General features: G+C 59.6%; 6 protein-coding genes across 6 annotated transcripts; 2 read left to right on the top strand and 4 right to left on the bottom strand.

Annotated features, from left to right (window-relative positions):
* Positions 1 to 2,606: 2,606 nt before the first annotated feature.
* On the bottom strand, positions 2,607 to 3,674 carry A1Q1_03502 (40S ribosomal protein s5-1; the record flags this gene model as incomplete). The annotated part of the gene is made up of 3 exons (XM_014323300.1): positions 2,607 to 2,997; positions 3,044 to 3,181; positions 3,595 to 3,674. The coding sequence occupies 3 exons, from the start codon at positions 3,672 to 3,674 to the stop codon at positions 2,607 to 2,609; spliced, it is 609 nt and encodes a 202-aa protein (XP_014178775.1).
* Positions 3,675 to 6,931: 3,257 nt separating this feature from the next.
* On the bottom strand, positions 6,932 to 7,198 carry A1Q1_03501 (uncharacterized protein; the record flags this gene model as incomplete). The annotated part of the gene is made up of 1 exon (XM_014323299.1): positions 6,932 to 7,198. The coding sequence occupies one exon, from the start codon at positions 7,196 to 7,198 to the stop codon at positions 6,932 to 6,934; it is 267 nt and encodes an 88-aa protein (XP_014178774.1).
* A 398-nt stretch (positions 7,199 to 7,596) lies between these two features.
* A1Q1_03500 (uncharacterized protein) lies at positions 7,597 to 8,198 on the top strand (the record flags this gene model as incomplete). Its single annotated transcript, XM_014323298.1, has 3 exons — positions 7,597 to 7,662; positions 7,856 to 7,936; positions 8,022 to 8,198. The coding sequence occupies 3 exons, from the start codon at positions 7,597 to 7,599 to the stop codon at positions 8,196 to 8,198; spliced, it is 324 nt and encodes a 107-aa protein (XP_014178773.1).
* A 442-nt stretch (positions 8,199 to 8,640) lies between these two features.
* On the bottom strand, positions 8,641 to 10,500 carry A1Q1_03499 (uncharacterized protein; the record flags this gene model as incomplete). The annotated part of the gene is made up of 1 exon (XM_014323297.1): positions 8,641 to 10,500. The coding sequence occupies one exon, from the start codon at positions 10,498 to 10,500 to the stop codon at positions 8,641 to 8,643; it is 1,860 nt and encodes a 619-aa protein (XP_014178772.1).
* A 7,176-nt stretch (positions 10,501 to 17,676) lies between these two features.
* Positions 17,677 to 18,654, top strand: A1Q1_03498 (uncharacterized protein; the record flags this gene model as incomplete). The annotated part of the gene is made up of 1 exon (XM_014323296.1): positions 17,677 to 18,654. One exon carries the CDS (start codon positions 17,677 to 17,679, stop codon positions 18,652 to 18,654), a length of 978 nt encoding a protein of 325 aa, XP_014178771.1.
* Positions 18,655 to 20,524: 1,870 nt separating this feature from the next.
* Positions 20,525 to 22,501, bottom strand: A1Q1_03497 (uncharacterized protein; the record flags this gene model as incomplete). The annotated part of the gene is made up of 2 exons (XM_014323295.1): positions 20,525 to 22,296; positions 22,360 to 22,501. The coding sequence occupies 2 exons, from the start codon at positions 22,499 to 22,501 to the stop codon at positions 20,525 to 20,527; spliced, it is 1,914 nt and encodes a 637-aa protein (XP_014178770.1).
* Positions 22,502 to 24,876: the final 2,375 nt, after the last annotated feature.

Genomic DNA, 24,876 nt, shown 5'->3' with positions numbered 1-24,876 from the left:
GTTCCGGAGGTCCGCAGTTCTATAATTTCAATCACATGCCTCGGCCGCCGGTTCCTAATATCCCAGATTCCGCGACGCAACACATGAACGTTCTGCGCAGTGGGACCGTGTCAATTGGTGACACCGGTCCGCCACTGTTCTTTCGGAAGCTGGAAAGCCATTTGCGCAGCTATTACCGCAGGAGGGGTGCGTATATCACAAGGTGAGCGGCACGACGGGGTATTAGAACCTAGCTGGGTACTGCATACATCAGTGGTTCACACACGCGACGCGGAGGTGTCTATCAAAGTTATCACCTCGATTCGAATACATGTTCACCGGAGCCCGACAACGAGGTGCACCGGATCACGGATTTTGTCACCGCAGTCCGTTCACAGCGGAGCTTGGTTTGCACATTGTAGCAGCCTAGGCTAATGGGTTTGGCGGGTTAGCCGCTATTGCGTCTCTGGGGTAGAGCATCCCCAATGTCATAAATAACTTCGAAGGGTATGGACAAGCGTGATACGCGTGAACTGTCCCGGGACTCGCGCCAGAGAGTGGGGGCACCGCGCAGTATACCCTGCCATGCAGAAACTAGCGGCAGCAACGACGGACACTTCGTCATACATCCGTTACAGTGTCCGTCCCGGAACCCTGGCTCGGCACGATAGCACGACGTGTCGACGTGCGGAATAACAACGCGCAGTCGTTATCAGGACACGCAGAGTGCGGAAGTCGATGCTACCAGATCATGAGGAAGGCCAGTTTTGCAAACTCTACGCTACCTCTTGCGTTTCGCACCCACCTTGAGATTGCACACGTTCGGATGATGGGCTGAGCAGTGTTCCGACCTCTCCAGGGTTCTAGGGTAGTATAGTTGGCAAGGTTACCTGACTGGCGCGCGATCAGAGGTCAGCTCCGAAGGTGAGGCTGATATCACAGATGAGGTGAGTCACCGATGTTGCTCATATGGCATGGCGTGGCGAAGGATATCCAAGCACTCTAGCAGAATGCAGATGAGATGCAGGGCCACTGGAAAAAGAGAGGGGCAGGGTGGCAGGCGGGCAGGCGGGCAGGCGGGCAGAAAGTGTGCAGGGCAGCGGCGAAGGCACAGACGGGCAGGACAACCAAGGCGTCTTGAATTCATCTGTCAACAGGGTTTCTTGGCGGCGACGCGTCCGACAAGCCCTGTGCGACAGTCCCAATGCGTTGAGGGGTGGGCGGGCACTGTACAAACACACGGCTTTCGTGATCCACCACTCAGTCGATCCCTGGCCTCAGAGATTGAGCAGAATCAATCACCATCGGCGTTGTGGCGGAGTGGTGAACGCGGTTTGACTTCAGATATCAACTTCACTCGCTCCCCCCGAAGTTAACAGCTTTGTGATCGATCGATAAGATCGTGGACCCGCGCCTTGAAGGCGACATCTTCGCTGGCAAGCTCGCCAAGTGCATCCGTGAGACAGCCACGGCCCGGCCGGACTGGTGGATGATCGCTGCCTCCACTGTAGAGTGTGTAGAGGTTGGGAGTTCCGTCTGACCCCTTGATCAGTGATCGTCCTCTGTTCATGCCCACGCCCAGCAGAACCAGGGACCGTGGACCTATCCCAAGGCAATCCCGCTCACCAGTAAGAGCCTCAGGTGCCCGAGGTAAATGCCCGCACCCGCTCACGGCTTGAGTCTGAGTGGTCAGCTGGGCTGACTAGCCCACCTGCCCAATTGCGTCCGGTGTTCGCAGTTCACGCAGCAGAACACGACGCGCGGCTTCGTTGTCCGGTGCGTCGTGGGCCATTCGCTTTGGACCTTGGCTATCCTTCCTTCCTTTACATCGCGGTCAGTATCAAGGTGTAAAACGCAGGGCGTGGCCTAAAGCAAGAGGCCGCAGCACGTTGCACGCGTCTCACGGCCCATGTGCGTCCCCTGCACCCCTGTAAGTGCTGTGCACAACGTTCTCTTCCGCACTCGCATGCACTTCCCACTCGTTGCTGAATTGACGCGCGAACCAACGAAACTCAGTCCAGGCACCTGTGACGTCAAGTGACAACGGGCCGCGGGAAGACTCCGCTTTATCACATCTTATCATATTTGGTCCCGCTTGTTTGTCTCGCGTGGCTTCCTCGTGGGATTGGACTCTCTCGGCATTATCTGGATCCGCGTCTGTGGCACCTTTGGCCGTCAAAGTTGGGTGGCAAAATGCAGAGCCCCAGAGAAGTCTTCCCGCGGGCGAAGCGAGCGATCGAGCCGATGGCCGATAGGAGCAGGCAGTCTAGCCACTGATGAATTCTGCGGAGATGTAGAGCGCATCGCAGATCGCCGACTCGCACGACATGCAGAAGTCCGTGCAATCGCGGAGCAAGTCGAAGAAGGCGGATCAGCATAGACTTCCCCGTTCTGACGACGCTGTTATCAGTTCACCACCTCCGTACAGTCTTCTCCGTTGCGACTGCAGCCTTTGTTTGGAAATTCGATGCAGAAAATCTATGTCCCATCCCGAGCTCGGAACAAAGTCCTTCTGTACCGCACCACTCTCGTACACAGACCCCGCAGAATGATCCGAGGCATGTTGGCACGAGTACACCGCATACGAGTACTTGATGCCAGCACCCGACGGTACCACCAAAGACCATTTATCTGTTGGACTTGGCGACACGCTCGAGCTCGTCCTTCTTCTTGATGGCGTACGAGTTCGAGGAGCCCTTGGCGGCGTTGACAAGCTCGTCAGCAAGGCACTCAGAGACGGACTTCGAGTTGTGGAAGGCCGACTCGCGGGTGCCGATGGTGAGGAGAGAGATAGCCTGGTTGACACGGCGGAGGGGCGAAACGTCGACAGCCTGGCGACGGACGGTACCCTGCGAACCGATACGGGTCGAGTCTTCCCTGGGGCCGGTGTTGACGATGGCGTCAACAAGGACCTGGATGGGGTTCTGCTCGGTGACGAGGTGGATGATCTCGAAAGCGTGCTGAACGATGCGGACAGCCATGATCTTCTTGCCGTTGTTGCGGCCGTTCATCATGAGGCTGCTTGTCAGTCTTGCTTCCTGCGAATTGTTCTCGGCAAACTCACGCGTTAACGAGACGCTCGACAATGGGCATGCGGCCCTTGGCGAACTGCTTCTTGGCGTAGCGGCCAGCAGTGTGGGGGACGTAGACAGCGTGGCTGACGTTGATGTAGTCAGTCAGCGAGATGTCCTTGACCTCAACACTGTAAGGTTAGCGAAACGTCTCTCGAAACTGTCGAGCTCGGTCGGAAGGCAGGTCGGTTCAGGCAGGCAATTTCAAGCGTAATCAAGCTCAGCGACGAAGGCAACAACCACCGCAAGCACATTCCACTCCCCTCTCCATCGTAAACAACACTGTCGTCCATGGTCGTTTTCGCCATAGCAAGACATGTCGGCCGCGGTCCTTCTGTCGTCTGTAGTCGATCGTTGTTGACAGAAACTCCAGCTTCCAAACTCCATTCCTGCGCTCCGTTCCACTTCTCATCTTCCCCTCCCCGTCTCCAGTCCTCCCGTCGCTGCCATTCCATGCTCGCCAGTCGGTCGCTTGACTTGAATCCGTCGATCGAATTTGCCTGCCTTTGCCTTCCAATCTTCCGAGCCTTCTCGAACTACTCACTCCTGGGCGTCCCACTTTCCAAAGAGGAGGACGGAGCCGGAGTCGGCGACCTTCTGAACGTCGGCGGGAATCTGGGCCATTTTTGATGTGTTTTGAGAGCTCTCCTGGCTGGCGTGTCGGGCCTGTCGGGGAGATTGGTTGATGGTTGAGGAGTCGCTACGATCCACCGGCCTGCTCTCTGTTCGACGTTCGACGGGCTCAGCGGTGGAGGCACAAGCCAGGCTGAGACCGTTACCGCCGAATTCCCGCTCCCCAGGAAGAGTTCGTGGCGTAAATCGTTTCCTTAGCGCTAAAATCCGACCCACGTGGCGCTATCGCCGATGTTGCACGTGACCACTTTACGTAAAAAGGACTCTGGCTCGGAGTGCATGCACACTCCGTGGCGTTGGCACTCGAGATTGTCGAAGTCAACAGGTGCCAGATGGAGTTGCAGTTGTAACCAACAACAGAAGCGACTCGATCTTCAGTGATGATCAACAAACATCATCCTCGGGGTCGAACTTTCTCCAAGCGTAACGCTCATCACCCTGGTCACTACTGCAGAATGTTCTCAGCCTGTCATGCTCCTCGTCAACGTCAGGAACCTTGACTTAAATCCCACTTGAAGAGCCTTTCCGTGTCACCCGCTGTCCTCTGTCGTCGATGTTTGGAGCTCAGGTCACTCATTCATTCCGCCTGTTATGTGTCTCTGTCCTGATCGCGGCGCGTATCGATCGCCGACTACTGATGCCAGTTTCCTCATCCGTATTCCCGATTGTCACATTCGTGATGAGCATGTCACCTTGAGTGACAGGTGCCACCACTGAGAGACGCTGCGCGTATGACGCATCGGCTCGTTCGGCGGCTAGGACTGCCAGCGGCCGCTCCCATGGTCGTTTCGTGGACCATGATCCACGAGTACTCTTGGACAGGGCTAGCTGGACAGCCGCGGATCGTGGACCGAAGTGCTATCCCGACCCGACAGGCCGACAACCCGACGCCGTCGGGTTCAACACCAGTCCCCGAGTGGGGAATGGGGCGAAGATCGCGCGGTATGCTGACACGAAGCGGAGGCAGGCTCATGACGCACGAGGCGCACACACGGCGTAGCCTACCGGCCGAGTTGATGCCTAGGTGCCGCGCGCTGTCGATTGTGGGCTCGGCATGGAGTGTGGCAGTGTCCCTGGCGGTGACGGCGTAACGATCGGCGCCATTAGGTCGGAAGCAGTGGAGCTGCGGGGTCGGAGAGCTCGCGTCAGCTAGCGAGGCTACGCAAGAGATCCGTGATCTGCGTCCCTGCTAGCCTCGGATGTGTGTGAGCGGAATGTCAGTGCGGTCCGGGCTCCGGGCTTCTTCGACAGTAGAGCGGTGATGGAGCTAACGGCTGTTGTCGACAGCCGAGGGAATCTCAATGCTCGAAAAAGACACTGACATGGCATGCCAAGCACATTCATCGGCGCTACGGAAGGGGATATTGCTCATCGCGGAGGCATGGGATGTTGTGAGCTCCTGAGTGGGAACGTCAAAGGTCGTCGCCGTGCTCGCCGTGGAAGAGAGCCTAGAATGCCGATTTCCATGATGTCCGAGAGTCCCACGAGTACCTGAAGGTTCGCGGAATTGGAACTCGGAATGCACACAGCGCGGACTTCAGGATCGTGCGTGGGGACGGAGCTTCGACGTCCGTGGAACTGGTCCGCGGTGTACTAAGTGGGCAGTGCTGTGGCGTACGCTCGGCCAAGGGTGAGGCCGTGTGGCAACGTTAATGGCTGCCGGTCCGTTTGCATGCGGTACGTTGCGTTGCTGGGCTGCCGAAGTCGTGACTGGACGCCGTGGGAGTGATCCTTCGCGGCGCCTGCAGCGAGGAAAGATGACGGGTTAGCCACGGCCAGCCGTGAAGCTGGCGAGGATGATAGGTGATGTGACTGCCCGGGCGGCCTGAAGTGGCAGCTAGGACAAGAGAAAGAATGGACCTCCCGGTAGCTAGTGCGTTAGTTCTCATGTTCGCTGGCTGCTGCTGCTCTCATACCTTGCTGCAAACGGAGAATCTCAATGTGACAGTCGACTGTGACGGGATGACAGCGCTTCCGCACCCAACACCTGGTGCAGCAGCAAGTGTCGCACGTCTCTGGATGGCTGAGCAGAAGTTATCGACTCAGCCGATGCCTCTTCGTGAATCATCGCCGTTACGCTCCGGCACAGTGCTTGCAGAGGACGCTAGATCGCAGGCTGTGGTGAGTCTCGGCATCGATCGCAGCTACTTCTTTTAGTGCGGGGTTCCTGGCCCCCGCCCACGAAGAAAGCCATTTTCCACCGAGTTCGCAGCGCAGAGATCCGCTGGTCGATAGCTAACGGCACTCCAAGCCACCCTGCGATAAGCTTGCCAGACCTCATGCGTTTCCGTACACGTCTTGCACTATGTGTAGCTCGGTCTGGCGAATAAGAGGCCTCGAAAGCTGAGCGTCAGCAGATAGTCAGCGTCGACCACAGGTTGAGAGTCGTAAGCCGTTCTGCGATAAGCACTTCGCCAAATGTACACGCGGTATGCATAATGTTACACGCCCTGTCAACCATGAGACAGGGCCGTCTTGACTTCCTCCTCTCCTCCGGCGTCGGCGCGACGCAACACCACACAGCGGGTGCGATCAAGCGGAGACATCTCACACGACCTGACGCTTAATTCCTTCCGCGAACCTGGAAGAAGCGCTTCCACCAGCTACGGCCGATGCCCTGCGCGGCGCGCTGGACACCCTCGCGCATACGCGTGTAGTAGTGCGGGTCGTGCTGCGGGTGCAGGAGCGTCTTGGACATCGGGTACTGAAGTTAGCAGTGCGCTTCGGGCGTTTGGCAGCAGCGGCTCGCCTAGAATCAGGGAAGGGAGAATGTAGAGAGGACCCAGGGAGCAGACATCGTGAAGAGTCCACCAGAGTCGAGCCTGGCCGGCCTGCGTGGCTCTCCTCATCAATGCGGACCGTTTGAGGAAATCTCCTCGAGTCATGGTCGAGGAAGGCAGTTGCCAGCTGTTCAATGCGATGCAGTCAAGAGGCCCTCTCTAGAAGAACCCCAAGAGAGGAGACATTTCCACATTAGTTTTGCAGAGCGGAGTGCTCGATGAGGACAGACTAGGAAGACAGCGTAGTCGGTGGAGGAAGACCAAGCCAGCCGTGTGATTCGGACCCGACGTGATTGGCCGCCAGGTCTTGGCCACCGCCCTCGCCGTTGCACGTCGCCGGGACAACACCGACATCGAGCAGTCTTCACGACGGCCACAGCCGCTACGCAGTTTTCCAGCGCCGGACCTAGCGTTCCCTCATCGTCCTCCGTCCTTCTGCAGCCCTTCCCTCGGTCCTTCCCTCCCCTCTCACGGGCCGCACGCCGTACTCACCTCCCTAAGCGCCTCCCCCTGCCTAAGCCGCTCCAGCGCAGCGATAGCGCGCTCAACGCGCTCCTCCTCGTAGCTCGAGAGCGTCTTGGCCTCGACATCGCGCACATCCGACTTGGCAGGCATGTTGAAGGCGCGGGACGCCATGCCCTCGATCGCGTCGGTCAGTTGCGGCCCCGAGGCGCGGAAGGGTGTCGGCGGGAGCGCGCGCGCGGTGGTGAGCAGCTGGGCGAGCTTGGAAGCCATTGCGTTGAGTCAGGTGAGCAAGCGAGCGGAGCGAGCTCGCGAGGCGCAGTAGTGTCGGAAGAGGGTGAGATGGGACGGAGGAAGGTGGATGTGGGAACTCGACTAGACCGGTGGAGTGTCGTCCCTTTTGGCGATTATGGACTCGGCAGTAGGTCGAGTCGGAGGTCGTAGGTTTGGCCACTGGTGCCTTTTGGTCGTCAGATAAAGCCCGGAAGAACGAGACAAGGTGATAGAGATGATGAGCAAGTGGTTAGGACAATTCCGAACTTTTGACTCGCCGTCTTCGTTCGGAGATGCGCGGAGAGGGAATCAATCTCCGTGTTGTGGAAAGTAGAGTACGAGACGTCCCGATGAAGTGTGCCCTCCACCCTTCCTCCTCGACAACAAACTCTGCAACCATGGGCCGCCTCTCCGTCGCCGACATTATCCACCGCACGATCGTGTTCGGCGCTATCGGTTTCGGCGTGAGTATTGCCATTTGCGGTCCGCTCTGGCAAGAGAACACTTCTCACCGCCGACTGTCCTCCGGACTTCGACTTGGCGGCGACTGGAGGCCGAGTGCCGGGCGCGGACCGGCACACAGTCATAGTCCCTTCGTCCTCCCTCGGAGAAGCGGAGGAACAGCTATAGACCCACGTTCGTGAAGCTGACGATCAGGTGTACGGCTCGGTCGTCATTGGCCAGAACTACATCGTCAAGAAGCGCAGAAAGGAGGAGTACGAGGCGCAGCAGAAGGCGGTGAGTGTCCGCTCGGCGAGCAGCGAGCGGAGCAGAGTGACATGACGGGCCGGAAGATTACTCTGGCTCAGTACGGTGACCGCAGTGGCTTGTGAGCCGCGAAGTTAACGAGCTCGCTGCTACCTCGGCCTTGTCCCAGGCGGCATGGCGGAAGGAAACTAAAGTCGCCGCAAGTTCTGCGACGCTCTCCTCTTCTGGGGCTACGGATGCGCAGACTTGGCCGCTCGGCCGGCGCAGCGGCGTAGCCGAAGATATCAGCTAGCCGGTCTTACCTCCCGCCTTGATTCTCGCTATTGTGTTCTACCCAGACAGCTGACCCCAGCTCGCCGCGCAGAGCGCCAACCTCGCCGACCCCGCCGCCGCGCCGGCGCCGGCTTCGACCCAGTAGATCCACCTGTAGCATTATGGCATTGTCTTCACATCTCCAGAATCTCAGGCGACACACAGACTGGCCGTATTGCTCACCAGACTAACAGACTTCACACGCACTGCCACTTCCATAACGCAGCCGTTCAGCTCGCCCCGTCTTGACTGACTAGTATGGCCATTGCAACCCTTGAAAGGAGGCCTACGGCGCCCGCGTGCTCCATTGCCTAAGAATAACACGTTCATAAGTACCCGAATGAAATACGATCAGAGAGAAAGGGATGGGTCAAGACAAACACTAAGCAATCTGTACAGTCTACGGCCCCATGAGGGGGGCCTTACTCGTGGCCGAGCTGGGATCCGTGTCCCTGCTGGCTCTGGCTCCGTCCAGCTCCCGGGGGACCCGGGGGCGGGAGCGCGTCGACGACCTGGCTGCTCGCCGTGCCATTGTTAAGGTGCACGTAAGAGCGCATAGACACGGGCTCGGGGGACTCGCCACGCGCGTCGCCTGCGGGCGTTTGACGGCCGCTGGGCGTCTGCCGGCCGGTCGGGGTCGCGCGCCCGCTGGCGCGCCCGCTCTCCTTGCGCGTCAGGAGGCGGCGGATGCCGCTCTTCGCCACGGGGGGCGGGTTGCTCGGTTCCGGCGACGAGGCCTTGCCGCGCGCCGCGTACACGGCCAGCATCTGGTCCGGGCCGTACTGCACTGTGCTGTGGCCGTGGGCGGAGGAGTTGGCATCGGGCGACAGCGAGCGCGAGGGGTCCTCGAGCTGAGGCGGGGGCGCGCTGAAGTCGTCCGCGGAAGTTGCGTACTGCAGCGCAGGCATGTTGCGGAGGTCGTCGCTGTCCGTGCGCATCGCGGCCGCGGGAGGGACGGCGGGCAGGTCCGCCGTCTTGTAGGCTGGCGAGAGCTTGCGGTCCACGAGACCCGTGTGGTTCTGGCCCGCAGTCAGCATCTCCGAGTCGCCGAAGGGGGATGGCCCGTCGACCTGCGTCGGGGACACCTCCTCGTCGTCAATCGCCGAGCCAGAGTTGTACACGGCAGCAGTGTGCAGACCGCTGCTGATGTGCGGGCGCGAGGCGTCGTTGGACGACGACAGCCGTGGCCGCGCCTGGTCCGCGAACGAGATACGCGACTGGCGCACGTAGCCGTCCGGCATGACGACCGAGGAGCGAATGTTGCCGTCCGCGTCCAGGTTCTCCGTGCTGTTCCCCGGGAAACGGGCGTTTCCGTAAGCGCCCGCTCCGGCCATGTTGTCCAGCATGACGCTCGAGGATGGCCGTCCGTAGCCAGTCGAGGGACGGCCGTAGCCAGTGCTCGGGCGCGAGCGCTGGTAGCTCGACGACGGGCGACCGTACGCGCTGAGGCGCTCGCCCGGCAGCGCACCCTTCTCCCACTCCATGGCCGAATGCTGCGACAGGGCCTGAGACCAGCGCTTCAGCTTCTCCTTCTCGCGCACGCGGAAGAACCAGTACGCGACACCACCGGCAATGGCGATGACAACGATGGGGATGATGACCGAGACAGCGATGACACCCTTCGAAACCTTCTTGCCCGAGACGTTGCCGTCGACCGCCTGCACGACTCCCGTGCCCGTCGGCAGCGACAGGGTCGAGGTCATGCTAGGCTCCCAGATGACCGAGAAAGACGGTCCGCGGGACCAGGTGTTCTCCCAGACCTGGCCCTGGTGCTTCATGATGTTGACGTAGAGGTCGGCCGTCTTCGTCAGGTTCCACCAGTACGGCGAGAGCTGCGCCGCATACTGGCCGTCGGCGAAGGGGATGCCCGACCAGGCATGCAGCAGGGCGTTCTCAGCCGACGGCATGTACAGGTACAGGTCAATCTTCTCGACGCTGCCGACCTTGCACGAGGTGTCCCACTGAAAGTTGACGGGATCGGTTGCGTTTACGACATCACGCGCCGCGGGATACTTGTACAGGCTAGTCGCGCCAGAGGAGCAGGTCAGAGCTGCGAGCGTTAGCGGTGGTCCGGAAAATTGTGTAACGCGCGGGGTTCGGGCCGGGCTTAAATGCACGCGGAGCACGCGGATGCTTGTCTTACCTCTGCGCTCGATGTGAGACTCATCCTCGGCCTGAGCGAGGTGGGCGGGGTAGCCGATGCGAATGTTCGGGAAATACTCGTCCCAGGCTGTCGGGAGAGGCGGGAAGGGAGTGATGGTCTCGGTGTTGTAGTCGACCATGGTGAGTGTGTCCGTCGTCCCTCTATCGCTCGGACGTGGCGTCGACGGTGTTAGAGTGCGAAGGGCCGTGTGATACTGTGCCGAAGTGAGTCGGGCGAGGGATGAGGGGAAATGGACGGGTCGTCAGAGAGTCGAACGCGATGTCTGGGCGGTCGAGACTGGAGGAGATGTGAGAGTCGTCGGGTTAGGGAGGTGGTCGCGAATAAAAACCGTTATCGGGGCGGCGCCTGGCGTCGTAAAGTCCAGTCCCAGTATCCAAGATGACAAGAAAACACAGCGGTGAAGGTCGTGTGTCGGTCGAGTCAAGTCGAGGTCAAGAGAGTGTGCGGAGATGGGACGTTCGAGGTGAGATGGACGCCGGGTACGCGCGGATGCCTGTGTGGACCAGCCTTAGGCCGAAGGGAGAAAGCGATAGGAGAGAAGGGTCGTCGAGCTGGGGAAGGGGGAGGGGAGCAGAGACGAGGACTGAGCAAGGAAAAAGGATGCAAGAAGATGAGGGAGGAGTAAGGAGTGAACGAGGTGCTAAGGACTGGCGTGGGTCGGAGGGTCGGTGGATGTGCGGGATGGGAGGGAGGGAGGGATGGGGCGAGGGGAAATGGGTGGATGCAGGTACGGCGACGCAGCAAAGCTTGCAAGTAGAGGGCGGAGGAGCACGGGGGAGGGTCGTGCTATGCTAGGGAGCACTCTTTCAGGCTAAGGCTTGCGGGCTTGGGAGGGGGTGCTTGTGCTCGTGCTCTGCTTAGCTTGCTTAGTGCAGTCATTTCTAAGCATGCATGCATGCAGGGCACGGCATAACGGCACGGCACCCGGCTGAGCTAGACCTAGATCGAGTGTAAGGCAGACGTTGGCCTTTGTCTGCGTGCACCGACCCAGGCAAGCCGGGCAGCGGCGGGTCGCGTCTGATTCGTCGGGTGCCCACGCAAATGGCGACTGGGATCCTGAGAATGCAGTCTGCTGACCTTGGATCTTCTGCGGACAGAATACTCGATGGCCGCTGCAGTGTGCGTGCGGTGAACTGCACTGCCTGCATGGCCTGAGCAAAGCGAGCGAAAAAAAACACGTAAAGGCCAATTCAACGTATCGTGCAATGCGTTCTTCAAGAGTGCAGCGAAAACAGCGAGGTCATGGCCAACGGCCAAGGAAAAAAGCTGGCATGTCCCTGACATGGGCACTGGATCCTAGAATCCGGCCGAACCCTGCACGCCCTGGCCTCTTGCCTCTCTCGCCTCTCTGCTGCAGCGCGTCTGGGGCGCGAACAAGGCATACCATGCACAGCTGGCCAGGCACACGAAATGCTCTAAGGCCCAGGCGCAAGGCGCCGTGATGCCTGCCCCTTGCGCCCCTTCCGCTTCGTCTGCTCACTGTAGTGCTCTAATATCGCATCCACACACACACACACCCCTCCCGATGCTCTCCGTCTCCTTGGCTCATCTAACCCTCAATCATTATGCATCTCCCGAGCTAACCTTCGATCAGGTCATTCTCCCAGATCCGAGGCGCCTTAGTGCGCCCTGCCGCACACATGTTCAGGTTGAGCTCGGGCCTCCACGGCTCCATACCTTCAGCGGCTTACCCCGGCCCCCATCTCGCGCCAACATGGCCATGTGGCAGATTCTGTGTTTTCGTCAACTCGTAGCGGCCATACCGCAAGAAAGCACCATCTGTTCACTCTTGGTGTGCTGCAGATCGCGATGCAGCCGGGGAGGGCCTTTGCCGTCTCTTGACCGCCTTGGCCTGTATTTCCATCTCGGAAGTCGAACAGCCCTTTTGCCCGCCCTCGGGTACCGTCACTTGACGCGGAGCTGGCGTGTCTGATGGTCACCAAGTCCCCCGTGTTGTGATTCGGAGTGATGACGCAAAGGTCATATGAGCCTCGAAGCATCGGGTACAGCAGGCAGACGGATGAGATGTTCGCAGTCGTATGATGGCGGTTGATCCGGCTTGATCGGCGATCGACAGCTTTTGGGCTGGACATGGAAATCAGCATATGAGTGGCCTCCCTACGGAATAGTTGCCGCTGTTTGTTGTGGACGCTGTGTGGCCGGGTGACTCGGCGACCAGGTGACATCTACGCTATTGCCAGAGGGCGGAGGAGTGGGTAATACTACGGTTGCCTCTGCTGTAGCCGCTGATGATGCGACGACATGGCTGCAGACGACCACACAGCGGATGACCCGTCCTCGCTGGATGCCCAGCACACGCAGTCCACGACTTGCAGACTTGCATAGAGCCTGGGTCCACTCAGATCGTTGAACGGTTGCGGGCAGTGATGTTGGATGTACTTTGGTGAAGTCTATTCTTTTGTTGTGTGCCACAGCAACCCGTGTTCGCGGGAGCCGAAGTCCCTTCATTCCCGGACGATTCTCGGCACACGTAGGACGATAGAAGTGCAACCCACAATCCGTACCGACGGCGATATGCCGATGGCCGGGCGTGCGATGTCACAGCTGCCAGACGGCAGAGAGAGGGAAACGCAGCCGCCAAACCTACCCGCACCTCATATACCAACATTAGCACGACCAGACATCGTGTCTTCGCCGGAGTCATGCAGCGTGAAGACGAATAGGCTGCCGAAGCACGGGTGTAACCCAGCGGATGTGACCTTTCAAGACCACCTGCCTTGCATCGATGCTCGACTTATGGTCACCTGGTGCCACACAGCTCTGTTCTAACCGGAGGCAACTGGGATGACCGTTAACGACTCTGCTCCCGCTGCATCCTGAAACTGGGATCAGCCATTCTGAAACTGGGATGAGCCATCCGAAATTGGGATCAGCCGTCCTGAAACTGAGCTGACTTTGGGAGCGGTTTTGCTCCCGCTCCCTGCTCCTGGGTGGGACGGCCCAGATTTGCTCCCGCACTGGGATGACTTTTTGATCCCGAACTCAAATCCAATCCCAGTTTCTGTCCTCGAGGTCGAAGGAGGCCTTCGCTAGTTTCAAGCTTTCCCACGGTGCCGCCTGAAGGTGTCCCAACCTTCAGTCGTCGGTGAGCAGATGCCAAAAGTCGGCAACGGAGGACGCCTTTACTAGATCCATGCTTTCCCACGATGCATGCCAGTTGCTGGGAATGAGGGCTTTCCAACATAGGAGTCGTAAGAGGGCAATTCGCGATTCTGGCTCGAAGGTCAGGCTTCCTAGTTTCAACCTTTTCCACGGTGCAAAACCGGGCGTGGGGAGTGGAACATGTTGCGCCTCTGTCGATGTTCGTGAGCTGTCGACTCCTCGTCCTCGCTTCTCCCAGAGCCATGACGGGGCGTTCATCATACACTCGTGTGCGTCCGCTAATACCAACTGTCCCGGACAATTACGAACAGTTGACACGAACTGCGGCAACGTCCAACCATCTTCAAAGACCAATATCGCACTGCAGCCGTTCCGTTCCTTTGGCAACCTGCATCTCGTCATCGGTATCAGCAGTGGCAATGTCGATGCCAAGACAACGACCATGCTGCTCCATAGCCATGCTCCACAATCAACTTCCGCGAAGTCGCTTATCGGGTGTAAGCCGGGCTTTCCGGCGCTGCACGGCTCTCGCGTGCACCGCCGACTGTCTCGGAATGCGTTCGCGCTGAGCGTAACTGGCCGTAAGGGAGCGTAAGCTTCTGTTGCGATCCACTATAACTCGGCAAATAAAGTTTCCTCCGGCGACTGAAAACTTGTAGCTGCCCAAAACGGCTATCAGCTCACATCACTCTTGACAAATCGAGGTGACTGCCATAGCGTCTAGCGGTATGCAGGCCGTAGCTCTCCCCAATATACACGAACGACGTAATGGCCTGGGGAGCGTTGTGAGTGGTGCTCGGTGGAGATGATTCGGAAAGAGATGCTGCGGTGAGCCAGTTCGGTGAATTCCTGTGGATAAAGCCAGGGCCTGTTGGTGGAATCGAGGGGGTTACTGAATAGTCTCATCTGCATGAAGCCCTTCCAGACCCTCGATCGCGTTTCAGCCATCTGCTATCTGGATCTGGTTTGCTCGACGACGACGACGGATGTTGTGTGTTTGAGGACCGTTCCAATGTCATTTCAGCGTCATCCGGTGCCATCTCCACTGGGAGTGTTACGCGCAACGACGACCAGGCAAGCAAGCGGAAGCTGCCGCGCTAAACCCAAACGTGGTCCCAACCCGTCTGGGTGCAAACCTTTCTCCCTCATCCCCACCTGTCTCGAACCTTCTGCAGGACTATAACATGCGCTACGGTGAACATTTGACGCTGAAACAACAACACATGCGTGCGGATAAGGCGATGGCTGGGGGGATCGGTACGTCATGCACGCTGCAGATTGAGCACTATCTCTATCATGTCTAATATGCATTCGTACCCTGGCTCCAACCCTTAAAGATGCGTGCTTGCGAGCATGCGAACAGGCGGGCATGTGTGAGCACGGGGCGCTCACCGGCTCATCTTGGGCTACAGCGGGCTGTGCCGCACCCACTATCACGCAGAATCAAGCCTCATCCTCCCCGGCCCGCCTGGGTCGGAGGAGTACTTCTGCATCGAGGACTGAGGCACCTGGCAAGATTCTGGGGGACCTTGCAGGTCCTCGGACAATTCGCAAATGCCACCGCTGCAGCTGAGGCGAGTTCCGCTATTCCGGCCGCCATGACCGGCGGCGCTAGCGTATGCTGTGTAATCTGAGGACGAAGCCCGAGCTGTTGCCCACCGCTACGTCATTGCTACCCCAGGCGAAGCGCGAAGGCATCAATTCGTTGCCATGCTATCCCTGCGAGGTGTGTGGACCACTTGCTCCTCATCGCTCTTCGCCGGGAGACAGCTCGGTGCTGAGAGTTACTCGAACTGGCTCTTCATTGCCTTGTCACGAGGGCAACGAATGGCCGCTCCTGTTGCCGCGGTGCGACGTGACGATGCAGCGATGTTGTGAAGCTGCCGTGAGCGAGATGTCCGGCCAAGCGCCGCACTGCAGCTGTTGCTCCAGACACTGGACCCACTGGATCCGGCTGCGCCCTTGTACCTCGCCCGGGAGAGGTCAAGTTGCCTATTGGCCACCTGCTGGGATTGCCCCTCGGTTTCGTGGTTCAGCAACCACTGCACGAGACAGATGAGAATACCAGGACCCGGCCCTGTGCTGCTTCTCGACGACTGCCCAGTGCCTAGATTCTAGCGCTCGAACTCTGATCGGGGATCGTGGAGTGTTTGGTGTTTCACGAGAGCAGGGACGTTCGTAGCCTCGAGCCCGACGGAGATCGATCATGGCACATTTCCCCAGCTCCAGTAGGCCGCAGTAGCTGATCAGCTGCTCCAGTAACGAGAGCCGGACGGGATCTTGGACAGTGTCAGGCTATTCCTCGCTTGGTGGATATCCGGCCGAAAGCCAGGTGGGATATGCCGTTATTTGCTTCGCACATCAGTCCCACCACACTCACGTCACTTCTTTCGACTCTTGCCCATTACCTTCCTTCCCCTCACCCCTAGGCCAGTGCAGCGGGCACCGCTATGACGCACCCCTCAGCAACCCGTCGCCCGAACGAGCGACATATGACCACCTTTTTGTCCGTTCCACTTACCTAAACTGTATCAGAGGAACGCTCTCTGATTGAATTGCTGCCCGGCACATGTCGACGCGACTGCGCGACCGGCTGGACAGGCGGCCAAGTGGCCAACCAGCTGTGCCCGCTCTCCGCCTTCGTGCGTGCCCCCGACTTACCCAGTCCACCCACCGGTGACCGGGCCGTGCGCTGTGCAAGAAGCATGTGCACTGGGATCACACCATCGAAACGATTCACATCCACCGGCATGTAACCTTGGAGGGGTGGATCTGGGTGCCAGATGCCGGTGGCTCGTGCCCACTCGGGTCGATCGATCTGTCGGTGTGCCGTTCCAAGGGTTCCAATCGAGCGCGATGAACGGCGCGCAGATGTTCCATCCCTTATCAGACAACGCCAGCGAAGCTTCTTCGTGCACATGCAAGACTATCTGACATGATGTGACACTAGACTCTGAACTTTCCACGACCCAGAAGCTGCAATTGCTAGCCACGACGGGCCATCCCATAACTCTGATAGCGCTGATAGCTGGTGGCGAGGTGATGGCGAGCAGCGATAATGGGTGGTAGAGAGGGTAAGTGTGTTTCAACTCGAAGTAGACGCCTGCGCATGAGTCAGCTGGTGTCAGCGGCCTCTGTCGCCCCGCCGGCGACGCTAGCGAGGGAGCCCGTCATTAGCTCGGCGCAGAAACCTTGTTGCGACGTTAGTAACGACATCGTCCACCGTTGTGTTGTTGACAAGAGAGCAGTAACGACATGAAGATGGGAGCGAGTTCAGGCCGTCGTGAGGACCGTCGAGGTGGAGGTCCCGGTGCCTGGGCGAACGTGCTTAAACTCGAGACTAGTGCTGATTAACTTTTATCAAGTCGACCATCGCGAACTGTAATCCCCATTGCAATCTCCAATCATCTCCAATCGCATCCATTCCACACCAACCACATCCGGTCATGCGGCCGATGTCTGCGCAGACTGTCCGCACGGCGAACGGAATGGCGACCGATCTCGTGGCGTCCTCTCGTCACGATATCCTGCCCGAGGCGAGCGAGACACGGGGGCGCCGATGACCCACACCTTGTTGCTGCCAAGTGGAACGTCATGATTGTCCTTCCCTCCGGTCCGTCCGGGCAGATGTCAAGGTCGTCGTCGTGTTATGGTCACACCCGTCGCTTGTTGCGTTCAGTACTCACAGGTCTCTGAGGACTGTGAGCTACCACAGGGATTTGCGATCCCGTGAACAGTCACCCCAACGAGAATGGGAAGGAGCTATTCCCGATCGGTGCCATGGCACCATCTCTAAACGGCCATTGCAACTGGTTGCTCCATGGGCATTGGCGATGCCCGTGCATCAACAATCCCTCGTCTTCCCAACCTCGCTGCCAGCCGGCGGGCATTTAGCGTAAAGGTGACGTTCGCAGGTGGGAGGTACGCTCCCAGGACGCGGGGAGAGCCGAGGATTGTGTTGTTGTTGTCAGTTGTCTCGCTCGTCGTCTCGGTGGAGAGAGATGACGAGGTGTTGGCGCTCCTCCCTCCCGCACGCCGGTCGCTCCCAGTACTGACCGATGGTGCAAGCACTCTGCGACTACCAGTGGCGTCACCACGTTCTGAAAGGTATATAAGAAGAGAGTCTTGGCCTGTTCCGTTCCTCACCACGCAACTCGCTCTCGCCTTTGCAATGCTGTTCAAGACCGCTCTTCTCCTCCTCCCCATCTTGGCCTCCGCCGCTCCTGCGGCCGTTGAGCGCCGCGACGACCTGCAGCCGGTCTCCGACGACGACCGCGCGGGCATCATCAACCACATGTTCCAGTACGACGCTGCCGCGGACGTCATCTACGGCCCGGGCGGCTACCTCGACAAGGACGGCTTCCACCCCGACGGTGGGGACAAGAACGAGAAGCGTGACCTCGAGGAGCGCACTCTCGGCCTCCTCCTCGCCTCCACCCGTGCCATCCTCGGCGGCCTGAGGGGTTTCGCCGGCGGAGGCGGCGGTGGTGGTGGTGGTGGCGGCGGCAACTCCAACATCAACTACAACATCAACATCAACGGTGGTGGAGGTGGCGGCGGCGGCTGCGCCCGATGCTACCGCGGTCCCCCTCGTGTCAACGCCCAGGGCTTCATCGAGGGCAACGGCTGGATCTGGGGCAGCGACGGCTTCCACGTGAACAACGGCCAGCAGCGCCGCTCCTTCACTGGCTCCGCCACCGTCATGACCAAGCGCGACGGCCAGTACGTCGACGCCTTCAAGCCCGAGGCCGGAACCCTCAACGACCTCTTCAAGTACGATGCCGAGAACAAGATCCTCTATGGCCCCGGCGGCCACGTCGGCGAGGACGGCATCTTCATCCCCGAGGACGACGGCAACACCCTCCAGCGCCGCACTCTCGGCCTCCTCGCGCTCACTACCCGTCTCCTCCTCGGCGGCGGCAAGTTCGGCGGAGGTGGTGGTGGTGGCGGCGGCGGTGGCGGTGGTGGTGGTGGTGGTAACATCAACTACAACTACAACGTCAACTACGGCGGCGGCGGCGGTGGTCGCTGCCCCGGCGGATGCGGATGGTACGCCCAGGGCGCCGCCCTCGTCGGCCCCAACGCCTACTGGGACTACACCGGATACCACGAGGGCCAGTACGAGCCCAAGACGTGCTCGGTGTGCTAAGTGGTTGCAATGGGTCTGCGGCTCGGCATGTCTTGCTTGGATTGGGCTTTTCTCTCGCGACACACGATCGCTCCGCACAGCACCCTTCCCGTCCCTCTTTCCCCACTCTTTCTATAATCGACCGAGTCCTTCTTGGAATTCCCCTCTGAGATCGAACATTCATAACAACTGTCCTAGTATTCTCCGTATATTCAGAAGTTCAAACTATAACAACATTACAGCAGCAGCATGGGCGCACAGGAGTGAACTAACATCGCCCCTTACAGGCAGGTAGTCTAAGCCTAATCGCATCGACATCGGCCACTTGCCACCCCAAGTTGCCGATGGACACCGATGCTGCCGTCACCACGGTGGTTGGTTCACTCGGTAGTCCTCAGCGCGAGCCCAGCAGTCAGATAAACTCAGCTCCACCTCAGATTACAGCAGACGGGGAGGCGCTCACAACTCTAATGCCTACGCTGACTGTGTCCTGCCCACTCGGTCACCTTGGGTGAGTCGACTGCGATGGTGCCTGTATCATTGGGGCCAGTGCACGAGAATATCAGTGCGGTGAGTGAGCCGCAAAGACTGGTGGTACTCTCATGTCGCTCGTCAACCTGTGGAGCCTGCCCAGGACATGGAGCACAACAGACTCGACGAAGGATGCATTGCGCCCCGATCTCAAGACATGGCTTGAAACCACTCCGGTGCTGTGCACCCTGTGACGGCGTTTGAGGACGGCTCTGAACCTGTGTCTCTGGTGGAGGTCGTCCAGGTCGTCAAGTCGCATCGAGTGGCCAGTGGGCTCACCACCTCGATCGCACAAACAAGCTACATGTGACGTGTGACGTGTGACGTGTGACGTCTATCGCCAGGCGTCTGAGACTTGAAACCGACATCATGACGTTTCACAGCTGCTCCGCCGGTTTCACACGACTTCCTACTGATGTATTCCAGCTCTGGGGGTCCGTTCTGGTCTCACAATATGTGTTACTTAGATGAGCCTCGATAGGGAGTGGGTGACCTGCGTGCAGCGCCGTGCGGCCTTAAGTCGATGCAGACCTCCACTCCCGACGATATCCTGGAGACGCCTGCTCGCTGCCCTAGTGAGCAGAGAAGGTGGGAGGGCGGTGAGAACCACAGGAGGGATGTCTTGGCACGGCGTCTGGAACGAGGCTCTAGAGTCAGTGAGAGATGACGGAAGGCACGTGAGGAGCCAAAGGGAGCGATCTCGATGGCTGCTCAGGTGAGGTTGGGTGATCCAGCTGGCCCGACTGACGAGGTGAGGATGAGAAAGAAGCGAAAGAACCGCCTGATTCTGGAATTTTTGGAATCTGGACCTCACCCCAGAGCGGCGTTCACCTCATCCCCGGTGCCCCGTGGCGGTCGCTGTCGAGAAGTGACAGTCGACTCGTGACTGCTGTGCCTTCATTAATGCCCGGTGCCCGGCCACTGGTGTGACGTAGAGAAGAGCCTTGCGAGCTCAATCCGTCGCGCCGAGACACGGCGGCACCGTGTCGAGCCGTAGCGCGTTGCACTGATCGAGGCGTCGCAACGCAGTATGATGTTCCAGGCGGCGTCGCAATCCTGTTCTGTGAGATTATCATCGACGACAGCGTCAATCGTCACCGACGCTGTTTCTGTTTGTGAACATCGCCCATCGGTTCCCGCACACTGGGTCACCGCGCCTGAATCTGCCATGAGTGAGTCAACTGCCAGTTCAGCAGGGGTGCACGAATATGTCTTGCATTCGTTGTCACAGTAATTGAACAAGATGGTGGAAGAAAAGGTATTAGTATTATTGTTACAACTGGGTGTTTCTGTTCCTGTACCGCTGGCTGGCTGCCTGGGTGGATCGCGCGGCGGTCGTGTGTAAATGCCAAGCGGCCGACTACACAGGTACAGACGACTTGCGCTGCTCTGCCGCGCGCGCCGCGTCGCGAATCGACATGCCCTTCTCGCGCGAGATGACCTGCTTCATGAGTCCGACAAAGTCGTCGAGGGACGGATCGTCGCTCTTGCCCGGAGAAGAGGGGGCGGAGAGGCGGCGCTGTCCCTGTGCCGGGGTGGGAAGGGAGACGCTGCGCAGCTGGCTGAACCTCTGCGACACGGGGGGCGCGCCCTTGCCTATCGAAGCCCCGGGAGCCCCGGGGGTCGCGTACTTCTCCTTCTTCTCCGTTGGAACGGAAGGGTGGTCCGGCTCCTTGATCAGCGGCGTGACGGGCGCGAGCGGTGCGGAGACTTGGCGCTGCTTCACTACCGGACTGCCGGTGCGCTGCGGCGTGAGCAGAGGGCTCTCGTCGCCTGCGATTGTCGGCTTGGTCTCGTCCCCGACTGGCGTGTGCGGGAGCATGCTCGGCGTGCTAGGGTGCGAGGAGCTGCTCCACGACTGGCCCGGGACCTCCTCATCTGGCGTCTGGACGACGGGAGCGTCGGACTTCGAGACCTCGCTGGCGACTGGCGCGACAGGCGAACGAGGCGGCGTCGATGGCGTTTCTGTAGAGCTGGGCGCCAGTGACGGCTGCACGACCTCCACTGTGTCGTCGCTGGCGGACTGCTCCGGCGCCGCGGGAACATCGACCTTCGCAACGACTGGCTCATCCGGGATCTCGGGGACATCGTTAGGGTCGATTTCGGATTCGGGCGCGGCGGGTGATGGCTCAGTGGCTGGTGCAGGCTCAGGCGTGTCGAGGGCAGGCGTAAGCTCTTCAGCGGCGGGCGCGTTCGTGTCGACGATCGGCGCGGTTGGCGACGTGACCTCCGCAGGAGGCTGCGCCTCGATCGGTTCCGGTGCAGGCTCCTCCGCCGCGATCGGCTGCAATGAAACAGGCTCCTCAATCTCGATCGGCTTCTCAACGTGCTGCTCGGCGGGCTCGACAGCGGCAGGTTGCACTGCTAAGGCAGTCTTCGTAACTTCACTGACGGGCATTGGCGCCTCCGCACCCAGATCAGCGCGTGGCCGAGTTGGTGTCGAGGGCGCAGACTGCGCGGGGGTGCTTGGCGCGGAAAGACTCGGCTCAGGCGTGACATTGGCCGCCTCGAGGCGCTGGGCAATGGACTCGGGGGGAGGTGCGTAGCTCGACGGCGGGGCCGCTCGCGCCCTGGTCGGCGTGATAGGGCGGCCGGAGGGACCGGAGGGCAGCTCAGGAAGGTCCTTGACCACCAGTAGGCTATTGCGCAGGGATGAGCGACGGCTCTGACGGCCATTGGGAGTCGAATCAGATGCTGATCGCGGCTGCTGCTGGGGCTGGTTCACGGAGTTTGTTGAGCGGGTCGAGATGGTCGATGCGCGCTTGCTCGCGTTGCTCGCGACGGACAGACGCGATCCAGGCTCGTTGGAGCCGGGAACGTTCAAGAATAAGTGCTCGGGAGGCTCGTCACGGCTGCTGTTGTTAACAACGGCCGTGATAGCCGCCATGTGGTCATCGTCGAGCTCCAGGTCGTCTAACTGCACCGCGGCGACGTTGCCGACCTTTTTGTGTAATGGCGGCAGGGGAGGGACGGGAGGGATGTCGCTCTTGTTCTTCTGCTGCTGATAGTCGCCCACGGTAGCCGATCGCGGTCGCTGGCCAGCCTTGCTGCTGACGGCTGCCGACATGGACTGGCGCTTGGACGCGCGCTTCTTGCCGAAGCCCAGTACCTCGAAGAAACTCTTGCGGCGGCCTGAAAATCAGCAAACTGGTCCGGCCAGACATGTCAGATAGAGTTTTGATTCTAGTTACGCACGGAGCTTGGTCTCGTTGGGTGAGGGAGGCACGTCGAGGGAGGCTGCTGCGCCGCTGCTGTGGGCGGCCATGCCAGATCCCCCGGCGGCGGCCTCGTTGGAGGTGGGGAAGAAGAGGCTCCGGTGACGCCGAAGGAAGCCCATGGTCGCGGCGGCGCGTGAGTGTGGACGGAGTTGGGGGAGGAGTTGTAACGCGTCTAGGAGATGGGAAAGAGTTAAAGCGCAAGAGAGTGTTGTCGCATTAGAGTTGGAGTGACCATTTGCATTAGGTGTGTCTGCGCAGAGCAAGTGGTGGAAAAGGGGTGTGAGAGACCAATGCACAGATCATCTCGTGTCCCTCTGTTCCTCTCCCCGTCCAGCCCACGGCCCATGGGGTAAGGTCACGCACTAAGGCGAGAGGCGCCGCGCCGTCGCCCGCTGAGCCGCAGCGACCCTGCATGCATATCAACCATTGTTCCTCGCCCTCCCGTTTGACCGGATGTCCCGGAAGCCATGTGGAGCATGAAAGTGGTTCGGGGCGAGACAAATGCATACAGGCGCACTACAGAGCAGATTGTGGGTGTGGATTCGTGTGCCGGATTAGTAGTGGTGGACGCGTTTATGGTTGAGTTTTACGTACAGACGCGTGTGTCTGGAGCAAGGGGTGGCCGGTCCATTGTGTGCGTTCCTGTGGTGCTCGTCTTGCTGGTCTCGGCTGGTACAGGGTCGACGCCCAGGGTGGCCTTGTTCACTCTCCTGCCTCTCCTGGATCCGGGCCAGCGGGCGTGCCTCTTGTACCTCCACTCTCTGGTCCCGCCCAAACGCGCATCCCTCCATGCATGCTCCTTCTAGTACTGAGCCGCAGTTCCATCCTCCAGTTTCTTACGCAACATCACCCCTCTTTAGCAATGAAGCGGAGGGCTAATGAGATACCTCGCGCGGCTTCCCAATGCGCGCTAAATCCGGTAGGCTGCTGCACACCTCACTGGCGCGCATCGTCCAGGTTTGAGGGTCACTGGCGCACACGAGGCAATTGAACACATCCTCAGCCACTGTATCATCCTCGCCCTCCACTCTGCATTCTATGACTTCTCCACAAGTTTACTCGATCGCTCGATCAATTGCTCCTCACTCAGGCGAGAATACACAGTATCACACCGCCCCTCACAACTAGCCCATCGAAGGCCGCTTCAACTCTCCGAATCACACTTCCCAGTCACAAGGTCTGGCAGCTATCCTGCACTGTTCGGAGCCCTTGTATGACGTGACGTCCTCATGGCACCAGCCCTGCAGTTGTCATGTAGAGTATCTGCCCACAGCCGTACATTGCATCTTCGACAACTGGACCCCGGTGTAACTCGCAAGATTGACTCGTCACATGTCCCATAGATCTAAGACCAGCTGTCACCAGGTGCTGATAAGAAGTAACGCTTGACTAAGACTCACATGCCCCTTCCATGATCTATGAGCGTCAACCTTATACGTCTGAAGCAGTGTCACCTGCTCGTGATCAGGCAGAAGAAGCGGACCGGTCATGCAGAGCACAGCAGCGAGTTCTGACTTCAGACACTCAAATGCTCCCGCTGCAGAGTGGCTGCGATAAGATTGCGACCACTATCATCACCACGTGGCAGACCCTTCACCTGTGCTTCAACAACGGCGTGCCTTGAACTTACAACAGCAACGGGTGGTCAGCTGAGCATCGCAATGCACCACCGCCGGACCTCATGTCGGTATCCGGAGCTTGCGGCGGAGCCGGTGGGAGGAGCAGATGACCCATATAAACGCTGTTCCGCTGGTTCGCTCGGAAGGAGGACTTGCCACTCTACCACCGTCACAATGTCGACACAAGCCACAGAACCATCCCTAACGCAACGTCTCCAGCCCGGTGAGCATTACGCGTTAGCGATACTCGAGCGAGTTGCTGATAGCAGACCGCGGCATCTCGCGCCTCTTCCACAAACCGGCCCCGGACCTCGTCGCCTCCCTCATGGCGGCGGGGGCATCGGCCGAAGATGCCCAAAAGGCCGCAAAGTTGACCAAGACACCAGAACGCGCGTTCGACTATGCCTCTGCTCTGAGGGAGCAGCGGGACCAGCTCGAATCCGCGAGATGGGTGGAGAGAGAAGCTGGGTGCCCATCCTTAGATGCGCAGAGGGCGATGCAGCGCTGGGGCGACCGATACCTCGCCCTCTGGGGGGTGCGGCATCGCAACCATCTAGATGTGGACGAGGAGTGTCCCTTTTGCGCTCAGGAGGGGCCCACGCGAAGGCCGATGACGAGGGAGGAGAGACAGAGAAGGGAATGGGAGGATTGGCAGCGCCAGGTCGATGCTATGGAACCCGGGATGCGGGCGAGGTATCTTGAGCATGTTGAGGCGCAGCGACGGCGGGATCAGGAGATGATGATGATGGCGGCTATGCCGGATCGGCGGACGAGAAGGCGCAGGCGCGCTGGTGGGTTTGGGATGCCGGGGGTTATGGGGATGGGGATGGGGGCTGGACTGGGGATTGGGATGGGAGCGGGGATTGGTATGGGAG

The sequence above is a fragment of the Trichosporon asahii genome (genome assembly GCF_000293215.1).
Source record: "Trichosporon asahii var. asahii CBS 2479 unplaced genomic scaffold scaffold00056, whole genome shotgun sequence".
Taxonomy (NCBI): domain Eukaryota; kingdom Fungi; phylum Basidiomycota; class Tremellomycetes; order Trichosporonales; family Trichosporonaceae; genus Trichosporon; species Trichosporon asahii.
Note: the sequence above shows the minus strand (reverse complement) of the source record. Positions and strands in the feature narration are given on the sequence as shown.